This window comes from Strix uralensis, unplaced genomic scaffold, assembly GCF_047716275.1.
Source record: "Strix uralensis isolate ZFMK-TIS-50842 unplaced genomic scaffold, bStrUra1 scaffold_131, whole genome shotgun sequence".
In the NCBI taxonomy this organism is placed as follows: Eukaryota; Metazoa; Chordata; class Aves; order Strigiformes; family Strigidae; genus Strix; species Strix uralensis.
In genome coordinates this window covers 170,171-193,439 of record NW_027436770.1, presented here as the reverse complement: position 1 = coordinate 193,439, position 23,269 = coordinate 170,171, and the positions used below count along the sequence as shown (strand labels likewise).

The window sequence follows — 23,269 nt, the reverse complement described above, 5'->3', positions numbered from 1 at the left end:
GTCCCGGGGGCGGTTGTTGGGGGGCGGGGGGGGGGCAGGATGTGGCCCCTTTCCTTGGGGGCGGGGGGGGGGCACGGGGCACGGTCCCCTGGGAGCCGCCGGCCCCTCAAAAGGGGGGTCCCGGGGGGAGTTTTTGGGGGGCAGGGACAGGATCCGGCCATTGAGGGCGGGGGAGAGTCCCGGAGGGGGATGGGGGGTGGGGCCCCCCTGGGGGGGGGGGCGTGTGACACCCACTAATGAGCAGGGGGGGGGTTGGGGGGGTGTCCTCGCACGAGGGGTGGCAGCTGCGGGGTGCTCGTGGATGTCCTCGTGCGAGCTGGGGGGGTGTCCCCGTGCACCCCACGTGTCGGCGCGAAGCTTGGACGCGGCCTCGTGCACGAGCCTCGTGTGAGCCTCGTGTGAGCGTCGTGTGTCCTCATGTGAGGCTTGTGCGATCTCGTGCCTCCTCGTGCGTCCCCGTGTGAGCCTCGTGCACGAGCGTGCGAGCCGCGTGCGAGCCTCGTGTGTGGCCTCGTGCGTCCTCGTGCCTCCTCGTGTGTCCTCGTGTGAGCCTTGTGCGAGCCTCGTGTGTGCCTCGTGCGTCCTTGTGCATCCTCCATCCTTGTGCCTCCTCATGCGTCCTCTTGTGAGCCTTGTGTGAGCCTCGTGTTCTCGTGCCTCCTCGTGCAAGCCTTGTGCATGAGCGTGAGAGCTGCGTGCTGTCCTTGTGCAAGCCTCATGCAAGCCACGTGTGAGCCTCGTGTGAGCCTCGTGCCTCCTGGTGCCTCCTCGTGTGAGCCTTGTGTCTCCTCGTGCATCCTCGTGCAAGCCGCGTGCGTCCTTGTGTCTCCTCGTGCCTCCTCGTGCGAGCCATGTGGCAGCAGGGAGCTGTGCGAGGCCTGTGCCAGCCCAAGGAATTGGGGGGTGTGTGTGTGTGTGTGACACCGGACTCCCCACCTGGTGCACACGCGTGTGCAAGGACCTGCGGTGCCACTCGCCCCAGGGTGGGGGGGGGCCACGTGTGTGTGTGTGTGTGTGTGTGTGACGTCACGTGTGGCCTCGGCGTGACGTGGCCGGGGACGTTTGTCCTCCCCCCCTCTGCCCCCCCCCAGCATCCAATTGGGGGGGGGGGGGGGGGGCCCTGGGACACCCCCACAGCACCCAGTGGGTCCCCACAGCCCCCGGGGGCTGCAAAGGGACCCGAGTGTCCGGGCACCCCCCACCCGTCCGGCCTGGTTCTGGTCCCAGTTAGAGCTCAGTTCTGGTCCCAGTTAGTGCTGGCCCTGGTCCCAGTTAGAGTCTGGTTCTGGTCCCAGTTAGTGCTGGCCCTGGTCCCAGTTAGAGCTCAGTTCTGGTCCCAGTTAGAGTCTGGGTCTGGTCCCAGTTAGAGCTCAGTTCTGGTCCCAGTTAGAGTCTGGTTCTGGTCCCAGTTAAAGTCCGGTTCTGGTCCCAGTTAGAGTCCAGTTCTGGTCCCAGTTAAAGTCCGGTTCTGGTCCCAGTTAGAGTCCAGTTCTGGTCCCAGTTAGTGCTCATACTGGTCCCAGTTAGAGTCCAGTTCTGGTCCCAGTTAAAGTCTGGTTCTGGCCCCAGTTAGTGCTGATTCTGGTCCCAGTTAGAGCTCAGTTCTGGTCCCAGTCGGTGCCCGGTTCTGGTCCTAGTCGGAGCCTGATACTGGTCCCAGTCCGGTTCCTCCCAGTTCTCCCAGTGCTGCCACAGGTGGGGGGGGGTTGGGCAGCCTGTCCGGGGCGGGAGCTGCCAGCGCACGTGTGGGCTGGCCCCTCATTTGCATACATTAGCATACGTCCGTATACATTAGCATGGCCCCGCCCCTCGGTGGGTTCCCCCCCCCCCCCCGTGTCCCCCGGCCGCGGCCCCTGGGCACCGCGCCAGGGACAGGAGAGGAACAGCCCGTCCCGGCCGCGGCACGCGGGGCCTGACACGCACACACCGACACGCACACACACACCGACACACGGACACACCGACACACCGACACACCGACACACCGACACACGGACATGCACACACACACACGGACACACGGACACACCGACACACGGACACACCGACACACTGACACATGGACACACGGACACACCGACACACGGACACACCGACACACGGACACACGGACACACGGACACACAGACACACCGACACACGGACATGCACACGCACACACACGGACACACAGACACACGGACACACGGACACACAGACACACCGACACACGGACACACCAACACACGGACATGCACACACACACACGGACACACGGACACACGGACACACAGACACACAGACACACCGACACACGGACATGCACACACACACACACGGACACACGGACACACGGACACACAGACACACAGACACACCGACACACGGACACACAGACACACGGACACACGGACACACAGACACACGGACACACCGACACACGGACACACCGACACACGGACATGCACACACACACACACGGACACACGGACACACGGACACACAGACACACAGACACACCAACACACGGACACACGGACACACACGGACTCACACACCAACATGCCCACACACATGGACATGGACATGCACACACTGACACACCCACACCCACACGCACTCCCCCCCCCACACCCCCCGACACACACACACCAACACACACACACACGTGGACGGACACACACACACCAACACACACACACACGGACACACACACACACATGGACGGACACACACACACCGACACACGGACACACACACACCACCCCCCCCCCCAAACACGCACGTGCCAACTCCCCCCCACACCGACACACCCACATGGACACACGGACACACACACTGACACACACACACACACACACACACACACACCCCCGACAGACAGACACACCCCCAGACACACCCCCCCGCACACCCACACGGACACACCCCCCGACACACAGACCCCCCCTGACGCCCACCCGCACACCCCGACACGTCCCTGGACACACTCGCACACCCCCACACGTTGTCCCCCTGTGTCCCGGCAGCTCCCTGTGCCCACAGTGACGCTGTTGGTGTCACCGGGTGTCCTTGTGCCCCTGGTGACAGTGTTGGGTGCAGGGTGGGTGCACTTTGGGTGCCCAGGGTGCCCTGATGGTGCCTTGGGGTGCAGGATGGGTGCAGGGTGGGTGCCCAGGGTGCCCTGTGTGTACCCGGGGCGCAGCGGGGGGACGCCCCCGAGCACCCAGGGGTGCCGCCGGGTGCCGGCAGGTCGACGCCGGAGCTGCGGAAGGAGCGCTCGCGGGACGCGGCGCGGTGCCGGCGCAGCCGGGAGACGGAGGTGTTCTACCAGCTGGCGCACACCCTGCCCTTCGCCCGCGGCGTCAGCGCCCACCTCGACAAGGCCTCCATCATGCGCCTCACCATCAGCTACCTGCGCGTCCACCGCCTGCTGGCCGCCGGTGAGCCCCCGCGGGCACCCAGGGGACCTCCTGGGGCCTCCTGGGGACCTCCAACACCCATGGGACCTCCTGGGACCTGTGGGACCTCCTGGAGCCTCCTCTGGGGCCTCCTGGGGACCTCAAACACCCATGGGACCTCCTGGGGCCTCCTGGGACCCGTGGGCACCCACGGGACCTCCTGGGGCCTCCTGGGGACCTCAAACACCCATGGGACCTCCTGGGACCTGTGGGCACCCATGGGACCTCCTGGGGCTTCCTCTGGGGTCTCCTGGGACCCCCAGGCACCCATGGGACCTCCTGGGGTCCCCAAACACCCGTGGGACCCTCTGGGTCCTTCCGGGACACCCAGAGCACCCGTAGGCTCCCTGAGCACCCTGGGGACCCCCTGAGCTCCCCCAGCAACTCCCCCCAAGCACCCACAGCCTCCCCTGTTCAACCCCCAGACCCTTCAGCACCCTGGGGACCCCCAGAGCACCCATAGGCCCCCTCAGCACCCTGGGGACCCCCTGAGTCCCCCAGTCCCCTCCCTCCAAGCCCCCCCAGCCCCTCCCTTCACCTGCAGCACCCTGGGGACCCCCTGAGCTCCCCCCTCTGCCCCCCCCAGCCCCCTGACCCCCCCACCCCTCCCGCAGGCGCCTGGGCGGCGGCGGCCGAGGAGGTCGATGGGTGCTACCTGAAGGCGCTGAGCGGCTTCGTGATGGTGCTGAGCGAGGCGGGAGACATGATCTTCCTCTCCGAGAACGTCAACCGGCTGCTGGGGCTCAGCCAGGTTGGGGGGGGGGGGCTGGGGCGGGGGGGGGCAGCACCCCACAACTCTGCAGTTGGGGGGGGGGCTGGGGGGGGGGGCCAGGGCACCCATGGAGGTGGTGGAGGGGGCGGGGGGGGGAGAACTGGGTGCTGGGGTGGGGCCCGTCAGGGTGCTGGTGCGAGGGTGCTGGTGCGAAGCGTGTGCCCCCCCCCGTCCCCCCCCACCCCAGCTGGAGCTGATCGGCCACAGCGTCTTCGACTTCGTGCACCCCTGTGACCACGAGGAGCTGCAGGACGTGCTCAGCCCCCGGCAGGGTGAGACCCCCGGGACCCCCCCCAGCACCCCGGGACTCCCCTGGGACCCCCAAAACACCCCTGACCCCCCCAGCACCACTGGGACCCCCCCCAAACACCCCTGAGCCCCTCCCAGCACCCATGGGACCCCCCAAACACCCCGGGGACCCTCCAACCACTCCTGACCCCCCCCCCCCAGCACCCCGGGACTCCCCTGGGACCCCCCAAACACCCCCGGGACCCCCCCCAAACACCGCTGACCTCCCCCCCAGCACCTCGGGACTCCCCTGGGACCCCCCCCAAACACCCCTGCCCCCCCCCCAGCACCCCTGGGAGCCCCCCAAACACCCCTGAGCCCCCCCTGACCCCGACCCCCCCCCCCAGCGGTGCCGCGGCGGCGGGGGGAGCGCTCGGGGCGCAGCTTCTCCCTGCGGATGAAGAGCACCCTGACGGGGCGCGGGCGCTGCCTCAACCTCAAGGCGGCCTCCTGGAAGGTGGGGGGACACGGGGGGGGGGACACGGGGACATGGGGGGGACATGGGGGGATGTGTAGGGGGGAGACGGGGGGACATGGGACATGGGGGGGGACATGGGGACATGGGGGGACATGGGGGGACATGGATGGGGACATGGGGGGGACATGGGGGTGACACGGGGGTACATGGGGGGACACGGGGGGGACATGGATGGGGACACAGGGACATGGGGGGACATGGGGGTGACACGGGGGGACATGAGGGGATACGGGGGGAGATGGGGGACACGGGGGGACATGGGGGACTTGGGGGGGACAGGGGGACACATGGGGACACACGGGGGACATGAGGAGTTGTGGGGGGTCATGGAAGGACATGGGGGGGACATTGGGGGGTGTGGGGGGACATGGGGGGGACACAGGGCCAAGACTTGAGGGGGACATGGGGACAAGGAGATTGGGGGGGTCAGAGGAGACATGGGGGGACATGGGGGGGGGACACGACAGGGTGGGGGGGGGAGAGCAGAGACACAGTGACAGGGGGACACAGCACCGGGGGGGCCCGTGGGCTTCTGGGGTGTCCCCCCCCCCAAGCCGTGGGGTCCCCCCCCAGGTGCTGCACTGCGCGGGGCACATGCGGTCGTACGCGGGGGCCGGGGGGGGCGACCCCCCCCCTGCGCTGCCTGGTGCTGATCTGCGAGGCCATTCCCCACCCGGGGGCCATCGAGACCCCCCTGGGCTCCGGCACCGTCCTCACGCGCCACTCCATGGACATGAAGTTCACCTACTGCGACGACAGGTGGGGGCCCCCCAAAAACACCCCCCCGGGGCACCAGCACCCCAAAAACACCCCCCCGGGGATCTCAGCACCCAAAAAACATCCCCCCCGGGGCATCAGCACCCCAAAACAAGCCCCCAGGGATCCCAGCACCTCAAAACACCCCCTGGGACACCAGCACCCCAAAACACCCCCCCCCCAGATACCAGCACCCCAAACCTGCCCCCTGAGCCCCAGCACCCCCTGGACCCCAGCACCCCCAATCCAACCCAGCACCCCAAGCCCTTTAGGGACACCCCAGGACCCCAAGAGCCCCCCCCCAGACCCTCTTGAGGCCCCCCTCAACCCCATAAGTGCCCCCCAGGACCCCTTAGGGGCACCCCAGGACCCCACAGGGCCCCCCCCCAACTCCACCAAACCCCCAAGAGCCCCCCCAGGACCCTTTAGGGCCACCCCAGGACCCACCCCAGATCCTCTCGGGGTCCCCCTTTCCCCATAAGTGCCCCCCAGGACCCCGTAGGGGACCCCCACCCCCCCGAGGCGCCCCCCGCTCCCCGGGAGCCCCCCGGCTGAGTTGGGGTGCGCAGGATCGGGGAGGTGGCGGGGTACGCCCCCGAGGAGCTGCTCGGCTGCTCCCTCTACGAGTATGTCCACGCGCTCGACTCCGACACCCTCAGCAGGAGCGTGCACACCCGTGAGTGCCCCCCAAACCCCCCCTGGCACCCCAACATCCCCCCCCGCACCCCCCCGGCACCCTGGGAACCCCAGCACCCCCCCTGAGCACCCCAACGTCCTCCTGGGAATCACAGCGTCCCCCCTGCACCCCAACAAACCCCTGGGCACCCCAACATCCTCCTGGGCACCCCAACATCCCCCCCTGCACCCCCCCGGCACACTGGGAACCCCAACATCCCCCCTGGGCACCCCAACGTCCTCCTGGGAACCCCAACAAACCCCTGGGAACCCCAACACCCCCCTGGGCACCCCAACATCCCCTCTGGGCACCCCAACATCCTCCTGGGCACCCCAACATCCCCCCTGGCACCCCTGAACACCCCTATATCCCCCTGGGGCACCTCTGGGCACCTCAATATCCCCTTGAGGCACCCCTGGGCACCCCCATATCCCCCCTGGGGCACCCCTGGGAACCCCCCAACACCCCCCCTGGGCACCTCAATATGCTCCCTGGGCACCCCAACATCTCCTCTGGGGCACCCCTGGGCATGCCAGTATCCCCTCTGGGCACCCCATGGCACCCCCATATCCCCCTGGGCACCTCAATATCCCCCCTGGGCACCCCCATATCCCCCCTGGGGCACCCCTGGGCACCCCAACACCCACCCTGGGCACCCCAATATCCCCCCTGGGCACCTCAATATCCCCCCTGGGCACCCCCATATCCCCCCTGGGGCACCCCTGGGCACCCCCATATCCCCCTGGGCACCTCAATATCCCCCCCTGGGCACCCCCATATCCCCCTGGGGCACCCCTGGGCACCCCCATATCCCCCCTGGGGCACCTCTGGGCACCCCAACACCCACCCTGGGCACCCCAACATCCCCTCTGGGCACCTCTGGGCACCTCCATATCCCCCCTGGGCACCCCAGCACCCCCCTTGGGCTCTCCCCCCGGGGCACCCCGACCCCCCCGGGTTACCCACGGGGTGGTGCCCCCCCCGCAGTGCTGAGCAAGGGGCAGGCGGTGACGAGCCAGTACCGGTTCCTGGCCAAGCGCGGGGGGTTCCTGTGGGCGCAGACCCAGGCCACCGTCATCGCCAACAGCCGCAGCGCCCAGCCCGAGGGCATCGTCTGCCTCCACTTCGTCCTCAGGTGGGGGGACACGGGGGGGGGGACACGGGGGGACACACGGGGGGACGGGCCCGTGGGCCTCTGGGTGCCCATTGGAGCGCTGGTGCGGGGGGGGGGGGGCAGTACCCCAAAATTCCAGCACCAAATCTGGTTATTGGGGGGGGGGGGGGCAGCGCCCCGTGCTGGGTGCTTGGAGGGGTGGGGGGGGCTGCACCCCAAATCTCAGACCCCGTATCCAGTGCCTGGGGGGGGGGGTCAGCACCCCAAATCTTACAGTCCACGTGGCCAGTGGGGGTGTGCACCCCATAAATGATGCCTGGGGGGGCTGCACCCCAAACCTCAGACCCCGCATCCAATGCGTGGGGGGGTCAGCACCCCAAATCTCATTCCCCATGCCCAGTGGGGGTGCACACCCCATAAAAGGTGCCAGGGGGGGCGCAACACCCCAGATTTTACACCCCATATCCAGTGCCTGGGGGGGTCGGGGGGGGGTTGCAGCTGCCCCGTGGGGGTCCCCATCCCAGGGGGGACTGACGGGCCCCCCCACAGCCGCGTGGAGCAGCGGGGGGTGGTGCTGTCGCTGGAGCAGACCCAACGCCGGGGTGAGGGGCGCCGCCTGCCCCCCCCCGCCCCTGGCCCCGACACCCCCGACGCCATCCTCAACCTCAGCCTCGGTGGGCACCAGTTGCGGCAACTGGGAGCACTGGGAGGTGGGGGGGGGGGGGTACTGGGAGGACTGGGAGGGGGTTATGGGGGCACTGGGGCTTGGTATGGGGGGGTCGGGGGGGTGGGTGGGATCTTGTGGGGCTGTGGGGCAATCTCTGGGGTGCTGGGGGGTCCCTGGGGATCCTGGGGGGGGGTCTGGGGGTCCCCAGCCCTGTGTGATGGTGTGGACAGGGGTGGGGGGCCCGCGGGTGCTGGGGGGTCCCTGGGGGGGGAATTTGGGGGTTCCCCACCCCATGATGACAGTGTGGACAGGGGTGGGGAGTCCGCGGGTGCTGGGGGGTCCCTGGAGGGATTTTGGGGGTCCCCCACCCCATGATGACGGTGTGGACAGGGGTGGGGGGCCCGCGGGTGCTGGGGGGTCCCTGGGGGGGGAATTTGGGGGTCCCCCACCCCATGATGACGGTGTGGACAGGGGTGGGGGGCCCGCGGGTGCTGGCTTTCGTGCGCCCAGCCCACGTCCCCGAGGCCGTGCTGCAGCGGGACCCCCGGCGCTTCTGCTCCCCCGAACTCGCCCGTCTGCTCGCCCCCATCTTCGACCCCCCCCCCGCGCCCCCCCGCCGCCGTCCCCGCAGCCCCTCTCCGGTGAGTCCAGCCTTGGGGTTATGGGGGGGGTTGTGTGTCCCAGCCAGGTTATGGCGGTCTAGGGGGGTCCCTGGGGGAGTTGGGGGGCTCTTGGGGGTCCTTCACAAGCTGGGGGGGGGGCCTGGGGAAAGTGGGGGGGGTCCCTGGGGGAATATGGGGGGTCCTTGGGGTGTCCCTGAGAGGATGTTGAGGATCCTGAAGGAATAGGGGGGGACAGTTTGGGCTTGGGGGGGTCCTGGCCAGGCTGGGGGGGGTGGGGGCGGGCAGGTGTGTTGTCCTGGGGGGGTTTGGGGGGTTCATGGCTGTGTCCCCCCCCCCAGCCCCCCGGGGATGAGCTGCTCTTCGAGGTGCAGAAGCTGTTTGCGGGGAGCCCGGGACCCGGCACCGCCCTGCAGGTACTGGGGGGGGGGATGGGGGACCTTCCCCTGTCCCCCTGCACCCCCCTGGACCCGGGGGGGTGACATTGTCCCCGCTGTCCCCAGGCGTCCCCCCTGGACCTGGCCATGCTGGCTCCCTACATCCCCATGGACGGCGACTTCCAGCTGGGCGGGGCCGAGGTGCCTCGGGGGCGTGGCCTCCGCCCTCCTGGCCCCGCCCCCTCCGCCGCGGCCCCGCCCCCGCGCCCCCGCGCGCGCAGCTTCCCCGGCCGAGGCCCCGCCCCCTCCCGCCCTGGCCCCGCCCTCCCGCGTTGGGGCAGCGACCCCGCGCTCGGCCCCGCCCCCGCGCCCCGCCCCGGCAGGAAGAGGTGGGCGGGGCCGACGGGCGGGGGCGAGGCTAAAGTGGGGCGTGGGTGGAGCTGATTGGTGATGGGCTGGTGAGGGGCGGGGCTTGGGGGCGGGGTTTGTGAGGGGGCGGGGCTTACTGGGCTAAGGGGCGGGGCTTGCGGCTGGGTAAAGCTGGTGGAGGGGGTTAGTAGGGTGGGGGCGTGGTTTGGGGAGCGGGGCGGGGCGGTGTGGTAGGTGTGGGCGTGGCTTTAAATGGGGAGGCGTGGTTTGTGTGGTGTGGGCGTGGTTTTGGGCGTGGCTTGTGGCTTGGCGCGGTGTGACGGTGCCGCCCAGGGCGCGGGAGCCGAGCGGGGAGGACCCGGGGGCCCCCCTGAAGCGCCCCGAGCTCGACCCCCACCTGCTGCCCCCCCTCGGCCTGGTACGGGGGGACACGCGTGGGGGGGTGGGGGGGGGGACGCGGTTGGAGGGGTGACACGGGCGGGGGGCCGGGGGCGGGGGGCCGGGGATGGGGGGGGCCCAGGGACATGGGGGGGGGGGACACAGGGAGGGGGTGGGGGGACACACGTGGGGATGGGGGGTGAAAAGGGGGGGACGGGGGGGGAGGGACATGGGGGAGGGGGCAGCAGGGGGGGTGGCGGGGTGCCCTGTCCCCATGGCCCCCCCCCCCACCCCGTGTCCCCACGTCCCCCCCCCGTGTGTGTGTGTGTCCCCGTGTCCCCCGCAGGGGCTGCTGCTGAGTGGGGAGGATCCCCCGGGACTGAGCCCCCCCCTGGGGCAGGAGCCGCCCCTCGGTGAGGGGGGGGGCCCCGATAACGGGGGGGGACACCCCCCCGATAATGAGGGGGTGGTAATTGGGGAACCCCAAAACCGGGGGGGGGCGATAATGGGGATTTAAACTAAAAATGGGGGACACAAACCCCCGAGGGGGGCCCAGTGTGGGAGGGGGTGGAATGGGGGAGACCCTCAAAACTGGGGGGGGGGCGAAAATAGGACCCCAAAACCAGGGGTGAAATGGGGGGGGCACAACCAGAAAGGGGGAGCCCAAATTTGAGTGGAGAAGTGGGAGGGTCCCCAAAATGGGAGGGGGGGGGGGGCACAACCAAAGATGCTGGGGGTATAAGGGGGAGGACACCCCAATAATGTGTGTGTGTCCCCCCCCCCCCGCCTCGCAGCGCTGCTGGCTGATGGCCTGACCCTGCCGGGGACCCCCCCGCACCCCCCCCTGGGCCCCCCCCAGGAGGAGACCGAGGGGCGCCCAGGGGGGCCCCCCCAGGGCACGTGTCTGGAGAGCAACTGAGGGGGGGGGAGGCCCCCCCCAAACCAGCAGCGGGTCCAAACCAACGACACCCCCCACACACCTCGACGGGGACCCCTAAAAAACACCCCTCCCCAACCCAAGGAGGGGGGGGGGGGCCCGAAACACCGACCCCCTGATACCCAATGGGGGACCCTAAAAAAACAGCCCCTCTATAAATTGGGGGGGGCCCAACCTGGCACACAGTGGGGCCCCCCCAAACCCACATCCCGGGGGGGCACCAAAAGCCATGACCCCTCCCACAGACCCTGGGGGGGCCCCCGGTGTCCCCCCCCCCACCCGGGGCCCCCCCCCACTCCCCCCATTTAACCCCCCTTGACCCCCCCCTCCAGGCCCCCAATCCCTGGGGGGCTTTGAGTGACCCCCTGGCATGGGGAACCCCCCCCACAGACCCCCCCCCCACATGGGGACCCCCACATTCCCCCCCCCTTGGGGACCCATCTGGCCCCCCCCCCCCCAATTTGGGGGCCCCCATGCCCCCCCAACCACGGGCCCCCCCCCCCCCTCCCCAATCCTCCCATGGGGCCTCCCAGGGCCCCCCCCCCCCCCCTCCTACCTCGGCCTGGCCCCCCCCGGGGGGGCTCGGGGGGGCCCATCCCCCCACTTGGTGCTGGGCTGAAAATGCCCCTTTGGGGGGGCCCCAGGGACCCCCCCACCCCCCCCCCCCCAAATCTGGGACCACCGGGGCAGCACCCCCCCCCCCCCGGGGACCCCCTTTTATACTGCTCCGTCCTGCGCAGCCCCAGGGCTCCAGAGAGACGCGCTCGTGCGAGGGCCTCGTGCAAGAGCCTCGTGCAAGACCTTGGGCCTGATCCTTGTGCAAGAGCCTTGTGCGAGAACGTTGTGCGAGAGCCATCCTCGTGCAACGACCTTGTGCAAGAGCCACCCCTGTGTGAGAGACTCGTGCAAGAGCCATCCTCGTGCAAGAGCCTCATGTGAGGACCTCGTGCAAGAGCCACCCCTGTGCAAGAGCCTCGTGTGAGAGCCATCCTCGTGCAAGGACCTTGTGCAAGAGCCACCCCTGTGCAAAAGCCTCGTGCGAGAGCCTCGTGCGAGAGCCACACTTGCGCAAGAACCTCGTGCAAGAGCTTTATGTGAGGACCTTGCGCCTGATCCTTGTGCAAGAGCCACGCTTGTGCAAGGACCTTGTGCAAAAGCCTTCACGGAGAGCTGCCCTCGTGCAAGAGCCCCCTCATGTGTGAGCCCCCCCCCCATGTGCCTCCCCCAACTGCCCTCGCTCAGCTCTTGTGCCTGAGCCGGGGGGGGGGGGGGGTTGGAGCTTGCACAAGGCTCCCAGCCCTTGCACTACGGCCCTTGCACGAGGGGGGGGGGGCTGGATGCCGCTGCCCAGAGCCGCTGGGACCCACACGCACACCCCCGCCCCCCCCCCCGTGCGAGGCCAAGCGCACCCCTCCCCGCTGCCCCCCAAATATCGCTTGGGGGGGCCCTGTACCGCCCCCCCCGCTGCTCCCCTCCCCCGTGCGCTCGCACACGCTTGTGCACAGGCCGCATGAAGGGGGGGGGGGGCTCCCGCACAGTCACACGCACACGCGCCCCCATGGGGGTGTCGCACGGGGACACGCCCAGTGTCACCACCCCCCCCCCCCCGCCGTGCTGCCCCCCCCCCCCCCCATAAACCTGCTCTGAACCCACCGAGGGCTCCGCCTCTGCCTGGGGGGGACACAGGGGGGGGGTGTGACAGGGACATGGGGGGGCACAGTGGGGGGTGGGGGCATGGGGGGTGTGACAGGGCCATGGGGACATGGGGGGGACATTGGAGGGGACATGGGGGGGACACGGGGGGTGATGGGGGGACATGGGGGGTGTTGGGGACATGGGGGGGACATGGGGGGACAAGGGGGGTGATGGGGGACACGGGGGGTGTTGGAGACATGGGGGGGGACATGGAGGGACACGTGGGGACACGGGGGGGGACGCGGGGGGCCGTGGGGACCCCCGGAGCTGCGGGGACTTCGGGGGGGACACGAGGAGGCCGCGGGCTGCGCCCTGGCCACTCTGGCCCGTCTCGGCCCGTCTCTATGGTCCCCTCGGTCCTCCCGCCCCTCTCGATGGTCTCGCGCGGCGCGCGCCCGTTTGCGACACTTACCTCGGCACCGCCCCTTCCCGTCCCGCCGTCTTTACGACAGTCGGCGGCGGCGCTTGGCGGCGCGGCGGGTCGGCGCTCCCGGCGGTTGCCAGGGTGCTTTACGGCCCGGCGATGGCGGAGGGAGAGCGGGCGGAGAGCGGCGGCGGCAGCGGCCCCGGGCGACCCCCGAGCCCGGCCGAGCTGGAGCGGGCCGAGGCGCTCAAGACCCGCGCGAACGAGTTTTTCAAAGGTACCGGCGCGGGGAGGGGGGGGGGGCAGCGATGAGGGCAGGCGGTGGGGGGGGGCAAGAGCGGGCTGCCAGATAGGGAGCCATTGGGATCAGTGAGGGGCGGGGGCTGCCAAATAGGGGTCTATAGGGGTCAGTGAGGGGCGGGGGCTGCCAAATGGGGATCTCTAGGGGTCAGTGTGGGGCGGGGGCTGCCAAATAGGGATCTATAGGGGTCAGTGTGGGGCGGGGACTGCCAAATAGGGATCTCTAGGGGTCAGTGTTGGGCGGGGGGCTGCCAAATAGGGATCTCTAGGTGTCAGGGAGGGGCAGGGGCTGCCAAATAGGGATCTATAGGGGTCAGTGTTGGGCAGGGGCTGCCAAATAGGGATCTGTAGGGGTCAGTGTTGGGCAGGGGCTGCCAAATAGGGATCTATAGGGGTCGGGGTGTTCCTTCCCGCTGACCCCGCCGGCGGCGCAGGGAAGGACTACGAGAACGCGGTGAAGTTCTACAGCAGCGCCATTGAGCTGAACCCCACCAACGCCATCTACTATGGGAACCGCAGCCTGGCCTACCTGCGCACTGAGTGCTACGGCTACGCCCTGGCCGACGCCACGCGCGCCGTCGAGCTCGACAAGAAGTACGTCAAGGGCTACTACCGCCGCGCCACCAGCAACATGGCCCTGGGCAAGTTCAAGGCCGCCCTCCGCGACTATGAGACGGTGAGGCCGGGCACCTCAGGGTGCCCCTACGGCACCCCCCCCACACCCTGGTGTCAGCGTGTACCCCCTGGAGCTGAGGGGAGGTTTGGGGAACCACTTGGTGTCACCGAGAGGTGACAGCGTGTCCCCCCCATGAGCTCAGGAGAGGTTTGGGGACCCCCTTGGTGTCAGTGTGTGTCCCCCTGAGCTTGGGGAAGCCTTGGGGACCCCCTTGGTGTCACTGTGTCCCCCCCTGAGCTTGGGGGAGGTTTGGGGACCCCCTTAGTGTCAGCGTGTCCCCCCCTGAGCTTGGAGGAGCCTTGGGAACCCCCTTGGTGTCACTGTGTCCCCGCCTGAGCTTGGGAGGTTTGGGGACCCCCTTGGTGCCTTGGGGACCCTTTTGTCCCCTCCCCAGTGTCAGCGTGTTCCCTAGAGCTGGGGGGAGGACCCTTGGGGAACCCTCTTGTCACCTCCCAGCGTCATCTGATCCCCCAGAGCTGTGGGGACGCTTGGGGACCCCCTTGTCCCTCCCAGCGTCGCATCCGCGCGTCCCTTTTCCCAGTCCCCTCTCAGGGACACCCCAAGGCGTTGGGTGCCAGAGCCTGGGTGGCCCTGTGGCCTTTGGAGGGGCCCTGGGATGGGGGGGGTGTGTGTGTCCCCGTCCTCTGACGTGTGTGTGTGTCCCCCAAGGTGGTGAAGGTGAGGCCCAACGACAAGGACGCGAAGCTGAAGTACCAGGAGTGTCACAAGATCGTCAAGCAAAAGGCCTTCGAGCGGGCGATCGCCAGCGACGAGCACAAACGCTCCGTCGTCGACTCCCTGGACATCGAGAGCATGAGTGAGTCCCCCCCTATCCCTCCTCGTGCCCCCCCCAAAATATCAAGGCAGCCCAGGAGGAGGCGGCTGTGGGGGCCCCAGTCAAGGCTCAGAGTCCCCTCTGGGCTTCCCAGGGGGGCTTGGAGGTTGCTGTGAGGGTCTCGGGGGGGACCTTGGGGATCTTCAGTGAAGGGTCGAGGTCCCCTGGGAGGATTCTGGGGGGGCCCTGGGGGTCTCGTGAGGGTCTTGGGTGTCTCCGTACAGATTTTTGGGGGTGGGAGTGAGGGCTGGGAGAGTCCTGGGGGGACCGTGGGTGTCCCCAGTAAAGACTCAGGGTCCCCATGGGAGTCGATGAGGGTCCCTAGCAGAGGTTTGGGGTCCTCATAAGGGTCTTGGGGGCCCCCTTGAGAGCCCCCAGTGGAGGCTCAGGGTCCCTGGGGGGGTCTCAGGCACCTCAGGGGCCTTGGGGAGCTGTGGGGGTCTCCAGGAGGGTGTTGGGGGACCACGGGGGGTCCCCACGAGAGAACCAGGCAGAGCCTTGTGTTACCCAGAAGGGTCCCTGGGATTGTCTTGGGGTCCCTGTGAGGGTCTCGGGGTCCCCATGAGGGTTTTGGGGTCCTCATGAGGGTCTCAGGTCCCCATGAGGGTGCCAGCAGAGCTTTGGGGTCCCCGTGAGGGTCTTGGTGTCCCTGTGGGTGTCTTGGTGTCTCCGTGAGGGTCTTGGGGTCCCCATAGGGTCCCCATGAGGGTCTTGGGGTCCCCATGAGGGTCCCCAGTGGAGCTTTGGGGTCCCCATGGGGGTCTTGTTGTCCCTGTGAAGGTCTTGGGGTCCCCATGAGGGTCTTGGGGTCCCTGTGAGCATCTCGGGGTCCCCATGAGGGTCACCTTGGGGGCCTTGGGGTCCCCATTTGTGTCTTGATGTCCCCACGAGGGTGTTGGGGTCCCCGTGGGGGTCTTGTTGTCCCCATGAGGATCTTGTTGTCCCCGTGGGGCTCTCAGGATCCCCGTGAGGGTGCCCAGCAGAGCTTTGGGGTCCTCACAAGGGTCTTGCTGTCCCCGTGGGGGTCTTGCTGTCCCCATGGGGGTCCCAGGATCCCCGTGAGGGTCCCCATTTGGGTCTTGCTGTCCCCAGGGAGGTCTCAGGATCCCCGTGAGGGTCCCCATTTGGGTCTTGCTGTCCCCAGGGGGGTCCCAGGGTCCCCATGAGGGTCCCCATTTGGGTCTTGCTGTCCCCAGGGGGGTCTCAGGATCCCCGTGAGGGCGCCCAGCAGAGCTTTGGGGTCCCTGTGAGGGATCCCCAGGAGGCTCCGGGCGTTCCTTGGGGGGGGTGGCCCTTTGTGGGGGGGCAGGGCTCATCCCTGCTGTCCCCTCGTGTCCTCGGCCAGCGGCGGGGGGGTGTTTTTTGTTCCCGCAGCCATCGAGGACGAGTACAGCGGTCCCAAGCTGGATGGTGGGAAGGTGACGCTGGCGTTCATGAAGGAGCTGATGCAGTGGTACAAGGAGCAGAAAAAACTCCACAGAAAATGCGCCTACCAGGTACCCCCGTCCCCCCGAGTCCCCCCCAGTCCCCCCCAACCCCTCCCGCTCCCCCGCTGTCCCCAAGTGCCACCCGCTGTCCCCTTCTTCGTCACCTGCGCCGCCCCCTTGTCCCCGCAGATCCTGGTGCAGGTGAAGGAGGTGCTGGCCAAGCTCCCCACCTTGGTAGAAACGACGTTGAAGGAGGTGGGTGCCCCTCGCGCGTGTTGCGGGGGCGGGGGAGGGACACACACGGGATGTCCCCAGGAGGTGACGTGTGTGTCCCCCCGCGGCAGACGGAGAAGGTGACGGTGTGCGGGGACACGCACGGGCAGTACTACGACCTGCTGAACATCTTCGAGCTCAACGGGCTGCCCTCCGAGGCCAACCCTTACGTATCCCGCCAGCTGGGGGGTCGGGGGGGAGCTCCCAGTGGTGGGGACACGCTGGGTGACAACGAGGGGACGGGGGTTTTCCTGAACCGGCCGCAGATATTCAACGGGGATTTCGTGGACCGCGGGTCCTTCTCGGTCGAAGTCATCCTCACGCTCTTCGGCTTCAAGCTGCTCTACCCCGACCACTTCCACCTGCTCCGAGGTAACGTGGGTGACAAACGCCCCCGCCCCATCCCCTCGGGTTGTCCCCGGGCGCGGTGGCAGCGTCACCCGGCTCCGGTGAGGGTCACCATCCGCCCCCCCCGCCCCCGCGTCCTCGGGGCTTCATGCTGAGCCGTGGGGCTTTGTCCCCCCCGCCGCCGCCTGACGGTGTCACCGTGTCCCTGATGGTGTCACCGTGTCCCCCCCCCACAGGGAACCACGAGACGGACAACATGAACCAGATCTACGGCTTCGAGGGGGAGGTGAAGGCCAAGTACACGGCGCAGATGTTCGCCCTCTTCAGCGAGGTCTTCGAGTGGCTGCCGCTGGCCCAGTGCATCAACGGGAAAGTGCTGGTGAGGGGGTCACCCCCCCCCCCGTCCCCAACAGCCCCCCCGGGGGGGCCTTGTGCAGGGGGAGGGGGTGGGGTGGGGTCTCTGCCCTCCCTGGTGGGGTTTAGGGTGGGTCCCTGCCCTGCCTGGTGGGGTTTGGGGGGTCCCTGCCCTCCCTGGGGGGGCGTAGGGGGGGGTCCCTGCCCTCCCTTGGGGGGGTTTGGGGGGGGTCTCCCCACCATCCTCAGGGAGCTGGGCTGATCCCCGTCCCTGGTGGAGGTCTGGGGGGGCGGTACCCATCCCCGGTAGTGTTGGGGGGGCACCCCCCCTTATTAATGTCACCCCCCTGTCACAAGTGCCCTCCCCAGGGGTTCAGGGGGGTCCCTCTTTCCCCCTGGGGGTGGTGCCCAGCAGGGTGAGGGTGGGGGGAGTCGTCCCCCCCCATGTCCCCCCCCTGCTGTCCCCGTGCCACCGTGGCCTCTGTCCCAGATCATGCACGGGGGTCTCTTCAGCGAGGACGGCGTCACTCTCGACGACATCCGCAAAATCGAGCGGAACCGGCAGCCCCCGGACTCAGGTGGGAGACGACACCCCCCCCCCCCCCCCCCAGTGACCCCCGTGGTGTCACTGTCCCCTCCGAGGGGCCCACAGGGGACACTGACCCCCCTCCCCATCCCCCCCACCCCCAGGTCCCATGTGTGACCTGCTCTGGTCTGACCCACAACCCCAGGTGAGTTGGGTCCCCCAGACCTGTGTCCCTCCCTGTCCCACCGCCCCCCCCCGGCCTCGGGGACAGCCACCGCCATGTCCCCGAGGCCGCGGTGACATCGCCGTGTCCCCAGAACGGCCGCTCCGTCAGCAAGCGCGGGGTCAGCTGCCAGTTCGGGCCTGATGTCACCAAGAGCTTCCTGGAGCGCAACCGCCTCGACTACATCATCCGCAGCCACGAGGTGAAGCCCGAGGGCTACGAGGTGGCCCACGACGGCAAGTGTGTCACCGTCTTCAGTGCCCCCAACTACTGGTGAGTGTCACCGGCACCTGGGGGGATGCTGGGGGGACACTGTCACCCGGGGCGGGGGGGGGCGACGGGGGAGCGCCTGGTTGCGTCCACTCCATGGCTTGGGTGCACCCATGGTGTCCCCTGAGCCACGTTGTCCCCTGGGTGTCCCCAGAGACTCGGTGTCCCCTTAACCGGGTCCCTGAGTGTCCCCTGAGGCACATTGTCCCCACAGTTGGGTCACTGGGTGTCCCTTGAGACTCATGGTCCCCCGGGTGTCCCCTGAGCTTGATCCCTGGGTGTTCCCTGAGCCACATTGTCCCCTCCCTTGTCCTCAGGTGTCCCCTGAGCCATGTTGTCCCCTCCCTGGTCCCCGGGTGTCCCCTGAGCTGCATTGTCACCTCAGTCAGGTCCCCAGGTGTCCCCTGAGACTCGGTGTCCCCTCAGTTGAGTCCATGAGTGTCCCCTGAGACTCAGTGTCCTCTCAGCCAAGTCCTTGGGTGTCCCCTGAGCCACCTTGTCCCCTCCCTTGTCCCCGGGTGTCCCCTGAGACTCGGTGTCCCCTGAGCTGGGTCCCCGGGTATCCCCTGAGCTGCATTGTCACCTCAGTCAGGTCATCAGGTGTCCCCTGAGACTCGGTGTCCCCTCAGCTGAGTCCCTGAGTGTCCCCTGAGCCACCTTGTCCCCTCAGCCCAGTCCCCGGGTGTCCCTTGTGCCTCAGTTTCCTCAAGTACCTCCTGTTCCCACCTCCGGGTGTCCCCACGTCATACCGGGGTGTCCCCAAGCGTCCCCAACCCTTGGGTGTCCCTTGAGGGGGGGCTCTACCTCAGTGTCCGTGAGCTTTAGTGTCCCTGGGGGGGTCCCCAAGTCTCCGTGGCCCTGTGGGGGGGGGGTTGTGTTTTAGTGTCCCCAAGTGTCCCCGTCCCCCCCACAGCGACCAGATGGGCAATAAGGGCTCCTACATCCACCTGCGAGGCAGCGACCTGCGCCCCGACTTCCACCAGTTCACAGCAGTGGTGAGTCTGGGGGGGGGACGGGACCCCCCAACTGCCCCCCCACCCCCTCCCTGGGGCCCTGCTGAATCTGGGACCCCCCAACCCCCCCCCCCACCGGGCACCCCCCACCCCCCTGCAACCTGTGATCCCTGAAAGGTGTCCCCAGAGCTCCCCAAAATCCTTGGGACACCCCCAAATCTGTCACCCTCAAACCTTCACCCCCCCCACCCCAGGGACCGCCCCCCCCTCAACCCTGGGTGCCCCAAACCCACCTTGGACCCCACCGAAACCTCCACTGGTTCCTTAAACCCCCCCTCAAACCTGGGGGACCCCCCCCAGACCCTCTTGGGGGCTCCCCAAAACCTTCCCCAGAACCCCCGACTTGTGGAATTCCCCAAAACCCTCCCTCACCCCCCCCCCCAGTTCCCCCTTAGACCTCGCTCTGCCCTTCCCCAGCTTGGGGGGGGGCTTTAGAGGGGGCTACTGGGGGGGGGGGGGGCTATTGGGGGCTCTGGGGCTTATGGGGGGGTCACAGGGACTATTTCGGGGGGTGATGGGCTGGGGGGGGTAATGGGGGGGTCACAGGGGCTATTTGGGGGGGTGATGGGGTGAATGGGGGGACTCTAGGGAGTGGTAATTACCCCCATGGGGTGGGATTTTGGGGGGGGGGAGCAGATTTACCCCCCCCTTACTCCCCTTTTCTCCCCCCCCAGCCTCACCCCAACGTCAAGCCCATGATGTACGCCAACACCCTGCTGCAGCTGGGCATGATGTGACCCCCCCCCCGCCCCCCCCGGGTGCCCCCCCGCACCCCCCCGGGGCTTTTTAATATATTGGAAGATTGTATTTATTCCCCGCCCCCCCCCCCCCCCCCTGCCCCGCCCCCTCCTCCAGTGCTCCCAGTTTGGGCAGGAACTGGGGCAGCACCCCCGGGGGGGGGGGGGGTGTCACTCTGCCGGCGTTGCCCCCCCCGGGGGGGGGTTTCCCCTTGTTGCCCCTCCCCCAACAAGCAATAGGTGCATGGAGATGGGGGTGGGGTGGGGAGGGGGGGCGGGGGGTTTGCTCAGGATTTGCCTCCCCCCCCCCCCCCAACCCCCCTCCCCGGCCCCCCCGCCCAGGACGTGCCCCGCCCCCCCCCCCCCCCCCGCTGGGCGATTTTACCGTCTGTAATTAATAATGTCAAAATAAAGTAATTATTGTAATCTGGGCGGGGCCCCAGGCCTGCGGGGGGGGGCACTGTTGCCATGGAGACCTGTGGCGGTGGGGGGGGCGCTGTTTCCACGGCAACCAGCGGCACGGGGCGCGTTGCCACGCCCCCGTTGCCACGGCGACGGGAGTAACCACGGGCGGGAGGGCGGGGCGAGCTTCTCGTTACCATGGCGACCGCGCCCCCGCCCTCGCAGCGGAGTGGACGGGGCGATGAAAGGGGCGAGGCTTTCCGGATCACGTGTCGCCTTCGGTCACGCCCACTTCCGGGTTTTCCTCCTCCTCCCGTCGCATTGCGGCTCAGCCCCGGCCAATCAAAGTGGCGCTTCCAGCCCGCCGCGCTCCCCCAGCCAATGAGGAGGCGGCGCCCAGTGGGATCCTTCCGCCGGGGGCGGGCCCTGACGGGGCGGGGCAGGGCCTGCGGGAGGGGCGGGGCCAGCGGAGGGATCCGCGGTGCTGTGGCCACAGGAGCCTCCCGCCGCCACCGGAGCGCCATGGTCAGGGGGCGGCACCGGCGTTGCCATGGCGACGAGGGGGTTGCTAGGGGGCGGGGGGGGGCGGCCACCGGGGTTGCCATGGTGACCAAGGGGAAGTGTCACCGGGTTGCTATGACAACGGATCACCGATGGTTGGGGGGGGGGCTGTGGGTGCTGGGGGGTGTTGGGGGGCTGTGGGTGTCGGGGTGGTGGGTGCTGGGGGGGTCCCGTGGGTGCCCCCTGACCTGTGTCCGTGTGTCGTGTGTCCCCTGTCCGCCCCCCCCCAGGCTGAGCAGCTGACCGCGGAGCAGATCACAGGTGGGGGGGGACACGGCGGGTGACAGCAGGGTGAGGGGACCCCAAAGGGGACCCTGGGGGCGGGGGGGGGACACAACACTTGGGGGGGGGCACTGGGGAGTGGGGGAACACTGGGAGGGGCTGGACTGGGGGGTCAGTGGGGTGGGGGGATGCACCAGGGTGGAGGGGTGACACTGCGGGGTTATGGTGACACTGGGGTGTCAGGGTGACAATGTGACACCCAGGAGGGGACAGTGGGGTGCTGGGGTGGGTTTGGGGGTGCTGGGGCAGCGCAGTGGTGCAGGTTTGGGGGTGTTCGTCCATGTTGGGGTGTAGCTGGGGCACAGGGGTGTGTGTGGGGTGGTGTTGGGGTGTACTAGGGCTGTAGGTGTGCAGCTGGGATTTAGGGGAGCAGTTGGGATGTAGTTGAGGTGTAGCTGGGGTGCAGTTGGGGTGTAGTTGGGGTGCGGTTGGGGTGTAGCTGGGGTACAGGTGGGGTGCACTGGCTGGGTCCGCCTGACGTTTGGGGATGGGCTGTTGGGAGGGTGGGGGGCATCGTGTCTGTGTGTCCCAGAGCCCCCCCAGAGCCGATGCTGGAGGGCAGAGCTCCTGTAGGGGTGGGGGACCACCTGACCCATGGGTGCTCCTCTCCTGATCCCACCCGCACACCGGGGTCCCCTACAACCCCCCCACCCCAGCACCCGGAGCCTCTTCTGGTCCTTCACGGTCCTGCCCGGTAGCTGGAGGGACCCACAGAGGCCCAAGAGGGTTGAGGGGGCTGCGGAGGACCCACATCTCGGGGGGCATCTGGTCCTTGTGACCTCAACGTCCCCAGAATATCCCGTCGCAATCAAAACCATCGTTTAATTAAGCGGAGGAAGTTCCCAACCGCTGGGGCGTGGCCGAGTGCCGTCCCCCTCCCGCCTCGCCCAGAGCCAGACGTGGTCGCGGTGCCACGGGGCAGAACGGCAACAGGCTGTGCTTTGGGGAGAAAAGCGGTGAAATAGGGCTGGCTGTGCTGAGGACGTGTGTTCTGGGACCTGCCCGCCCCGGGGCGGGGAACCGCTGGTCAGCCTGGGCGGGACCATCCTCTTGGGGGGCCTTCGCTGCCCTTCAACCACCCAAGGTTCAACCTTCTCCTGAGGTTCAACCATCGAATGTTCAACCACTGAATGTCCCTGTCCCAAGGTTCAACCGCTGAAGGTTCAACCACTGGAAGTTCAACTCTTAAAATTTTTAAAGTGCAACCACGGAAGGTTCAACCCTCTCCCAAGGTTCAACCACTGGAGGTTTAAACCTTCTCCCAAGGTTCAACCACTGAGGGTTCAACCACTCAAGGTTCAACCACTCAAGGTTTAAACGTTCTCCCAAGGTTCAACCACTCAAGGTTCAACCACTGAAGGTTTAAACCTTCTTCCAAGGTTCAACCACTGAGGGTTCAACCACTCAAGGTTCAACTACTCAAGGTCCCACCCTCGAGGCAGCGGGGCCAGGCCAACCGCACTCTTTTTTTGGGATCCCCTCGGTGAGGCCGTTGCTTTCTCCGCAGAAGAATTTTTTACATCTTTTCCCTCTTTCTTCTTCTTTATTGCCCTTTGAACCCAGCCAAGTTCCCTCTTCCCCACGGGGTGGGAGTTGCCTTCGCCCCAGCCTCCTGCCGGAGGAGACGCAGCGGAAAACCGCGCGATGCTGAAAACGATTCGTTGCAACGTTTCCATGACTAAAACAGGAAACTTCCTTGGCCCGGGAAAGCGGGAAATTGGGGTTTTCCTGGAAAAAATCCTCAGAGCAGCAGCCGCGCCCCCTCCCCCCCCAGGAGCGCACACGCGTGGGAATTCCCGCCCTGCGCTCGCGGGGGGAACGTGGGAAGGGGCGGGGGGGCTGTGGGCGGCTGCCATGAGGGAGTCGCTGGGGGGAGGCCGAGAGCCGCCGTGTCCCCGCCGTGTCCCCGCCGTGTCCCCGCCGTCCTGAGGCGCCCACGTCCATGGCGCTTGTCGCTGCGCTGGTGCCCCCCCGCTCACCTCGCGTTGTCCTCGACTGACGCTCTTCCTGGGCAGTTCCCCCCCTTTTTTCGTCTCCTCCATGACCTCTCTGAGCCGTCAGCCCTCCAGAAGCACCTTCCTGCCGCTCGCCACATTTTTAGGCCTCAGCGG

The 23,269-nt window shown here is 68.2% G+C and overlaps 2 protein-coding genes across 2 annotated transcripts; both read left to right on the top strand.

Annotated features, from left to right (window-relative positions):
- The first annotated feature begins 225 nt into the window (after positions 1–225).
- On the top strand, positions 226–11,278 carry HIF3A (hypoxia inducible factor 3 subunit alpha). The gene is given in 16 exon segments (XM_074857384.1): positions 226–419; positions 3,232–3,422; positions 4,055–4,191; positions 4,400–4,484; positions 4,848–4,957; positions 5,552–5,604; positions 5,606–5,737; positions 6,304–6,410; positions 7,398–7,545; positions 8,074–8,198; positions 8,663–8,832; positions 9,153–9,227; positions 9,315–9,577; positions 9,891–9,975; positions 10,282–10,348; positions 10,730–11,278. Coding segments are annotated over 16 exon segments (1,875 nt in total). The 5' UTR covers positions 226–417; the 3' UTR covers positions 10,855–11,278.
- Positions 11,279–13,021: 1,743 nt separating this feature from the next.
- On the top strand, positions 13,022–20,236 carry PPP5C (protein phosphatase 5 catalytic subunit). The gene is made up of 13 exons (XM_074857409.1): positions 13,022–13,208; positions 13,666–13,907; positions 14,577–14,724; positions 16,117–16,238; positions 16,359–16,424; positions 16,514–16,612; positions 16,709–16,814; positions 17,027–17,169; positions 17,635–17,722; positions 17,835–17,875; positions 17,988–18,166; positions 19,077–19,158; positions 19,851–20,236. The coding sequence occupies exons 1-13, from the start codon at positions 13,091–13,093 to the stop codon at positions 19,911–19,913; spliced, it is 1,497 nt and encodes a 498-aa protein (XP_074713510.1). The 5' UTR covers positions 13,022–13,090; the 3' UTR covers positions 19,914–20,236.
- The last annotated feature ends 3,033 nt before the right edge of the window (positions 20,237–23,269 follow it).